Genomic DNA, 8,585 nt, shown 5'->3' with positions numbered 1-8,585 from the left:
AGTACTAACAAAAGCACACCAATATACTATATACTACACTATACAGTACTAACAAAAGCACACCAATATACTATATACTACACTACACTAACAAAAGCACACCAATATACTATATACTACACTATACAGTACTAACAAACGCTCACCACTACACTATATACTACACTATATAACAAACTCTCACCACTATACTATATACTACACTATACTAACAAAAGCACACCAATATACTATATACTACACTATACAGTACTAACAAAAGCACACCAATATACTATATACTACACTATACAGTACTAACAAAAGCACACCAATATATACTACACTATACAGTACTAACAAACGCTTACCACTATACTATATACCACACTATACTAACAAAAGAACACAACTATACTATTTACTACATTATACTAACAAAAGCACACCACTATTTAATCAAACTGTACCAAATTATGTTATTATTTTTATAATTGCCAAAATGTAATATTGTTATGTATAAGTACACGCTTCAGAAGGACTGACATAAGTGTCGGACCTCCATCATGTGGAAGTTATTCATACATACAGTCCTTTTCATTAGAAAATAGATCTGATCTGAGGTTAAATCTGATATAAAAAACTAGATTTTGGATGATATAGCAGGTGAAACCTACACTGTACCTATAATAGTATACAGACCATATTGTTGGTGTATGAAACATGCAGATCTACACTATTCCACATTACTGATTTAGAAGAGTGCCGAATGATGACTGGTCATGATGACAAAATCCTGTCAGACAGATTATTTTTGGAGTCCATGTGTGTGGGTCAGTGCCACCACTCATGCTATTCCTGGTATCTCAGTGAGGAAGAGAGCGGAATGAGTCTGCTGAATTCTTAACAGATGGTCAGTTGATCCATATCGCTTTCAGTGCACAGAGTCTGAGCCGCATCTGCTCAGCAAAGATCATAATGTATTACTTAGACTTCACGCGGACAAGGTAAAATAGGTTACATTTGCAAATGTGTTCATAAATATACCTAGATCTGATTAATAAGTTTTCTTTTTGTCTTTCTAGAGTCACCATGGAAGAGGCAGAACTGTTAAAAAAGAGACTTCAAGCCATTACAGTAATGTAGCCCTTTTTCTATTACAAAGAAAATGTGTATAGGATCATTTGTAGTGCGATTATCAAAAGTATATTCTAAGTATTATAAAGTAGATTCATGGCGATTTGCGTGACAATCATTGTGCTACAAGTAAGTTTAATATTAATGTAAAGACTTTGTTGGGTTTCTATATGAATATTATTTTTTTATTATGTTAGCTTTCATGGTAAGTTTTCTTTTTAAATTGAACCTTGAACTTGTATACAAATGTATTTGAACATTTTTATACAGAATAAACGAAAAGTCCAAGAGGACATTGCGTCAAAGCGGCTGGAGGTCGACAAGGAAAAACAGAAACTACAGCAACTGAAGGTGAATCTTAGCTTGTATAAATAAGCTAAATTCATGATCATGATGTTTCAGTAATTAATTTTTTATCATCTAAGATCAAACAATGAATGAATTAATTAATTAATTAATGATTACAAAGATTACAAAAGATGGTGGTCACGTGATCAAATATTTATTGGATATTTTATTAAATACTATCATATATAAATAAAAAATAAAAATCTAAATTTATAGTTTTTAAATAATATATTTAAATGTATATAGGTTACGTTTCCATTATTAACAATAAAAGCAACATCTATAAAAGTAGCATTCTTTTTTGCATGTCAAACAGAAAAAATCTGCAAGAGATCTGTGGCTTATGGGGGGCACAAATTTTGGAGCTGCCCAGAAGGAGCAGAAAGCCCTGGATGTTACCCAGCAGACCAAGGCACTACAGAACAACATTCACCGGTAGATTTCTGTGTGTGTGTGTGTGTGTGTGTGTGTGTGTGTGTGTGTGTGTGTGTGTGTGTGTGTGTGTGTGTGTGTGTGTGTGTGTGTGTGTGTGTGTGTGTGTGTGTGTGTGTGTGTGTGAATTTCAAATTCAGTTTCAAATTGTATGTATTACATAAACAACCATATACTGTAAAACACATACTCAAATAACTTTATCGACATTGTACAAATTTAATCAATAAGAATAATAATATACTAAGAAATGAATGTAAATAAAATTACGATAAAAATAGAATTTACTATAATTTATATTTGGGAAAGGGAAGAAGTGTATGCAAAATATATACATGTGTATGTGAATACAGATTGGTGGTAGAACAATACATGTCTCAATTATACCTTTATTATGAATACATTGTTTGCCAAATACTTTTGAAAAGATGTACAGTATATATTACAATCACAGTCAAAATTCCTAAAACAATTCAACATAAACTAGCTTCTGCTGAGGCCCACAAGCTTCTGCGACTATTCTGGGCTCTCCCTGTTCTGCCTTTCTTAATTGACTGCAGTACAACCTTCTTTACCTCGAGTGTACTGATTCCAAAGATATCCGACATGAAAATGTTGTCCAGGAGCCTTGGGTCCTGCTAATGATTCTTCCTGCTTAGCTATATCCTAGGAAGTTTCCTATCACCTTTGATTACATGTGGTCTTTGAGGACAACAACATCCTCATCAATACACAATTGACAGACTGTATATTTATAATCATACCCTCTATTGTCACCCAAATGAGGATGGGGTTCCCTTTTGAGTCAGGTTCCTCTCAAGGTTTCGTCCTCTTCCATTTAAAGGAGTTTTTTCCTCACCACAGTCAGTCACCTCAGGCTTGTTCATTGAGGATAAATACAAACACATTTAAATATAAGTCTAATATTAATCTTTAGCTTTTGTTATCTTAGTTTAATATTAAACTATGTTTCCTAAGTTATGTTTCTGTGTTTCTTCCTATGTTTTCTGTTCTATAGCTGCTTTGAGACAATGTCTATTGTTAAAAGCGCTATACAAATAAAATTGATTAGAATTGAATTAAGGTGCTAAATGCTGTAAACCTTCTTTGATATTATAAAAACATCTATGCAAATAAGTTTAGGATCGTTTATTAACATAGCTCTGTAAAGATAATAAAAATATTTATATCCCAAATATTAAGCATGTATTTGAGAAGCATGTTAATGGGACATGGTAGCGGTAGATATTGGTGTTAAGGTGTTGGGCTAGCAATTGGAAGATCCCAGGTTCGAAAATCAAGCTGCCACTACTGGGCCCCTGAGCAAGGCCCTTAACACTCAATTGCTCAGATGTATAAAATAAAATTTAAAAAAAATGTAAGTCGCTCTGGATAATGGCATCTGCTACAGTAAATGCCATAAATGTAAATGTTGTATATACTATTAACAGTAAAATGTAAGATTATCAAGAGCCCTGGATAAAACTGGGAAAACACACAGTGCAATTTAGAAATGCAACCGCATGCAAATTAAATGAGATTCTGCCTCATGGGAACATTTGCTCACCTCTATTTGTCTCTACCCAAAATGATTTGAAGGCAAATATCTGTATTCAGTTCCTTGCTGTGCTAAACACAGTAGTAGGGCAAAGTAGCATTTAGAGAACTGCTTTTGTTCTAGTCATTTGTCCCTTCTCACTTCCTAGTTTCATGCCAGAGAATAAGAATGACGCAACAGAGGTGCAACTGTGTGAAGCTATGAGCTATTATAGGTTCATGTACAGGCTCTTGCACTCTAGCTTGGCAATCCTGGTGTCTGCCTCACTCGTGATGAATTTGTGAAATTACTGAGATAAGTCTGTGCCGTCCATATTTCACTGAGCGAACTCACAGAGCATTGCCAAATATTTTCTGATATCACGCTCAGTGACCTGCAACACCCTCTTGCTAACTCCAGCTTATTCCACATTGTTATTAAATGCCAGAGTGATGGAGGATGTGTGATTTAAAGGAACCAGCGCCAACAGTGTGACTGACTGGCACTGAACCGTGTCTGGATTCTGCAACAAAGCTCAGCTGTGGTTTGTGGGTGCCAAGAGGGTACGCAATGAGAGCTAGAGCCAAACAACCATCCATCCAAACTCAATTATGTCACATAATTATTGTGTTCTGAAGGATAGAGAAAGAAATTGAGACTCTGGAGAGGGAAGAGTTCAACATCTCCATAAACGAAGGCCGCATCCTGAACAGGCTGAAAGCCGTTGAGAAGTCAACTGAGGACATTATTAAGGTAATATTAAGCCATTTTATATTTACAGACAGTATATGTATATATCTTCCTGAAAGTTTACACACCCTCAATATAAAAATTTGTATGTATTAAGAATGCATTTATAGTTGAATGTGATTGTAGAACTCACCTTAAGTCATCATTTGAATTTCATTACAGGCAGCAAATGAAAATTTCAAGTCAGGTAAAGAAATTGTTTCTGATTAGTCACTAATCAGAATGATTACTTGATGAAATAATTGTTGGCCACTATAATTTGCCATGTTCTTTGCAGAACCTATCCAGAATTATTCACAAATTCCAGATACTCTTAAATCTTATGCACCTTTAAACATGAGGAAACAGCCATCTTTGAATCAAGGAACCAAAAATGACCAACAGAAACCCGGTAATGATGGTCTGTTTATTTGGTTAAATGCATTGTTAGCTGATTGAATAGATGATTGGTTTGTTCGCTGTTGATGTAGTTAGATGTTTGTTTGGTGATGGTTACATGGTGGATTTACTCTATAATAACATTTAGATTACTCGATTTATTTAAGGATCGACTGTGGTTTTAATTTATTTACTGTTTTACTGAAGCAGTATTGGAGTTAGCAATCCTATATAGTGTATGTATATAAGTAAAACATTCATGTAGGTCTCGTGGTCTGCAAATCATATTCACTTTAATGCCTCCCTCTCTCTCACCCTCCCAGGTTTGTTTGCCATGGAAATCAACGTACAGAAGGACCTGCGCACCGGTGAGAGCCGCGTCCTGTCAACCTGCACAGTCCCAGCACAGGAATTACAGCAGCGTGGCATCAAGGTGTACGACGACGGACGTAAGACTGTGTACGCTTTGCACAGTACCTTGGAACAGCCTGAAGCCAATGGAGTGGATGAGCTTAGCCCTAAGGAGGTAGAGGAGCTCCTAAGACAGTCCACAGCGAAAAGGAAGAAACCTCAAGAGCAAAATCAGCCACAATATTACAAAAACTACCAGAACAGCAACTGCTCAGAGCTTTACAATATAGTTGCGAATGAATGGCCAGAGCTACAGTGCAGTCAGAGTAGTGTACATTATCCCTACAAGGAAATTCATGAATCGGCTCACGTGTTCCACAATTATAATGACAAAAATGAGTGTAATCACAACAGCAATGGCAACAGATATGAGATATATGGGGGGGAAACGAGAAGGAACCCAAAGCAGTTTTACGACCCCAAAGAGACACACAGCAGAACTCAAAGTCAGCATGTGGACTCTGTTGTGAATCATATACCTCCTTTGTCCTACAGAGAGGACCCTAAACTCAGCATCCTAAACACTTTGCCTTCAGACGAACCTGTCACTATGATCTTCATGGGATATCAGAAAGCTGAGGAAGATACACATAGCTACGAAGGCTCCGTTCAGGCGGAGCTCGTCATCATAGAAGATGGTGAGGAAGAAGCCTTAAACAGTGCCACCGCTTTCCAAAAATGTCCTGTCCGTTCTCCCCAGGATCGCAATACCAACAATGCGACCACACACGTGACCTCTGAGATGTCATCTCCAGGTAGAAAAAGCTGCAGAAATGCAAGACTAAAACACTGCTGCATAGTGATGTAGCACTGAACGTTTTCTTTCACTAACTCTCTCAAACCGCCGCTACTCTCCTGAACGGCTTTCTCTGCATGGCCTACACACACAACACTCTGTGTGCTGTATGGATTTACCATCTCCTTCTCCTCTCTTTTAATATCTTTGTCATTTAAAACATTTTATTAACACATTTACAACATAGAACTTGATGTGATGCTGTGTTTAAGTGTGTACAGTCCAGAGACGCTCTTATACCACTGAGATATCACACATTCATTCTCAACAGAGGGTCATAAAATATGAGGAACTGATTGTGGGACTGCGAGTTTTTTATTCATTTTTTTTTAAATCCATCAGATACACATTGCTACTTCAAATTTAACTTTAGCCTCACAGCTTCCTTTACTTTTTAGTAATACAAGCAAACAAGCATCTTGGCTGATCAACTAAATTTGGTTACATTTCTTTTTTCTTTTTTTTCTTTTTTTTTTTGTCAAATTTTTCTGTGGAATGATTTAAATAGTCTACATTGGAAATCCAAAGGCAGCTTGTCATTTGTGTTGTGTGCTTTCATTCTGTGTGTGTTTGTGTGTATGTATGTATGTATGAGTGTGTATGTGTTTTTGTATGATTAATTTATGTATGTCTGTGTTAGTGTGTGTCTGTGTGTAAGCTGTGTGTGCAGTGTTGTGTTGTGTTGTGTTGTAATAAATATAACTGAACATAGAAGTTGTTTTTGACTCGGATTTAATGAAAACCATAAAGACTTTGAGGCATTAGCATGTGAAAGATTATAATAAGTGATGTGTGAAGCAGTGTGGTCTAATTGCACAGCTCCTTCTGTAGATGGCAGGATTTCATATTTAAATGGATCATGCACACCCACACATCTCATTGAATAACACACAGACACACACACACACACACACACACACACACACACACACACACACACACACACACACACCTCCTAATGGTGGGTTTTTAATTCTCCACACTTGTCATTTTAATCTCTTTAATCTGTCTGTTTTATATAAGCAGTTTTAATGCTTTAACCTGTTTTCCAAAACTTTCACAAAATAGAGGCATGCTAGAAAACTAAAGACTAGCTTTCAGGTTGTTGTGATACTAACAGCATAATTCTTGAGCGCAGTAGCATGGCCTTGCCATAATCCCCCGCAGTGTTTCAGCTGACAGAGAGTTGAATCGATTGCTTTTCTCTCCCACTCACAGCTTCCCTGAACAGCCAAACGGTGTAGCAAGTGGCAGATGATGGAACTCGGCTCAAAGGCTCCATGGAGGAAATTGAACATTGCTGACTACAAAATCAAAAAGATTCACTCTTAAGAACTTTAGTTATCTAAGAAGCAATAAAGAGAAGATAGGAAGAATGTATGACTGGATTCCCATATGTATATGATTCTAACTTTGTGTGAGAGGTCAAAGATTCAAACCTCAGTCCTGATTTCCTTATAAACAAAGATCAGCCCAAAATAGTTAAGTTATGATGGTTGGCATAATGGCTATGAACTGCTGGTTAACCAGAGCCTTATTTTAAGTTATCTAACCTACAGCAAACATCATCAGTATGTCAATAACTCAATATTTCCTTCGGCGGTCACACCACGTACCCAAAATAATCATGCTGCAATGATCTGAAGCTCTCGTTTCAACAATATACTAATAATAATCTTCTTTGCCCCTCGCAGTTTGTACACAATTAAATTTGTGTTAAATGATCTTATGTCCAAAAAAGTTGCATCACTAGGAAACTGTGACTTTTTAGCAAATCTAAAATTTCATCCAGCTGTGACGTGACCCTCGGAGCAGGAAGCTGTCGTTTACTGGAACTGGTGTGCCCTAGCTAGTGTTTGGGATCTGGTGTAGTGTGTAGTGTTTCCTCACAGCTCCAGTGTCCCATGTTTGTGTGTGTGTGTGTGTGTGTGTGTGTGTGTGTGTGTGTGTGTGTGTGTGTGTGTGTGTGTGTGTGTGTGTGTGTGTGTGTGTGTGTGTGTGTGTGTGTGTGTGATAAGATCTAAATCCACCGCCACCCTGACCATGATATAAAGGTTACTGAAGATGAATAAATCATATAAAAAAGTAAAGAAATAAGAAAGTTAAATGCATTATCTGAAAGTATCTCTTGATCCTAATACAATCCATTATCCAATTTCCATAATAATGTATTTACAGTATTATACTATTTATAAAATATCTCTATTTACTTTCAAGTATAACCTTTGGTGAAATTGTGAGGATGTCATATATAACATAAACCTTTGCTTAAATATTCCAACATTTATGATCATATATTATAATATTTATTGTTTCCTGTTTTTGCCTGTCATCTGTTTTTTACAATGACATAACCAGCACGTTTTCTACTAATAAGAAGAACTGACACTAATGTTTACTTCTTTATCCTTAATGTCCACTTACTAAAGTTTGTAAAGTAATAAAGCTAAGAAATAAAGTTTATATTGAAATTGGTTTGATGCTTCTGTCAGAAAGAGCCAGCAATGGATGATATTTTATATAGCATAGACAGTTGTACTGTCATTTATTTTTATTCACCCAGTTTATCCAGTCATACAGATGAAATCGAGCATTGCCAAATATAATGGAACATGTGGGAGTAGAAATCGAGGAAATCTGAAAAGTTCGATTTTATCAACACTTTAATTCTTTTTCTCAGCACAAATGACCTGAATCTGAAATATTACTATGAAGTTTCATGTTCATTAAAAAAAACTGAGCAAAAAAATAATTTGTGTTCATGTTTGTATTTTATGATTTATATTGTATTTTATGAGGTTTTATAATTATGTCGCT

The 8,585-nt window shown here is 36.1% G+C and overlaps 1 protein-coding gene across 1 annotated transcript; it reads left to right on the top strand.

Moving 5' to 3' along the window:
• Positions 1-844: 844 nt before the first annotated feature.
• palmda (palmdelphin a) lies at positions 845-8,485 on the top strand. The gene is made up of 9 exons (XM_047820246.1): positions 845-986; positions 1,065-1,116; positions 1,387-1,467; positions 1,781-1,899; positions 4,072-4,186; positions 4,346-4,370; positions 4,461-4,574; positions 4,885-5,727; positions 6,987-8,485. The coding sequence occupies exons 1-9, from the start codon at positions 958-960 to the stop codon at positions 7,010-7,012; spliced, it is 1,404 nt and encodes a 467-aa protein (XP_047676202.1). The 5' UTR covers positions 845-957; the 3' UTR covers positions 7,013-8,485.
• Positions 8,486-8,585: the final 100 nt, after the last annotated feature.

This window comes from Tachysurus fulvidraco, chromosome 11 (genome assembly GCF_022655615.1).
Source record: "Tachysurus fulvidraco isolate hzauxx_2018 chromosome 11, HZAU_PFXX_2.0, whole genome shotgun sequence".
NCBI classification, from domain to species: Eukaryota; Metazoa; Chordata; class Actinopteri; order Siluriformes; family Bagridae; genus Tachysurus; species Tachysurus fulvidraco.
The sequence above is the reverse complement of the archived record's forward strand: the minus strand, read 5'-3'. Positions and strand labels throughout refer to the sequence as shown.

What these genes read in the sequence shown, in the direction of transcription:
- palmda (XM_047820246.1), top strand. Translation starts at nt 958, where the DNA reads ATGTATTACTTAGACTTCACGCGGACAAG. An exon ending in TTAGACTTCACGCGGACAAG is followed by an intron (nt 987 to 1,064) that starts GTAAAATAGGTT and finishes TTGTCTTTCTAG; the next exon opens with AGTCACCATGGAAGAGGCAG. An exon ending in CTCTGAGATGTCATCTCCAG is followed by an intron (nt 5,728 to 6,986) that starts GTAGAAAAAGCT and finishes TCCCACTCACAG; the next exon opens with CTTCCCTGAACAGCCAAACG.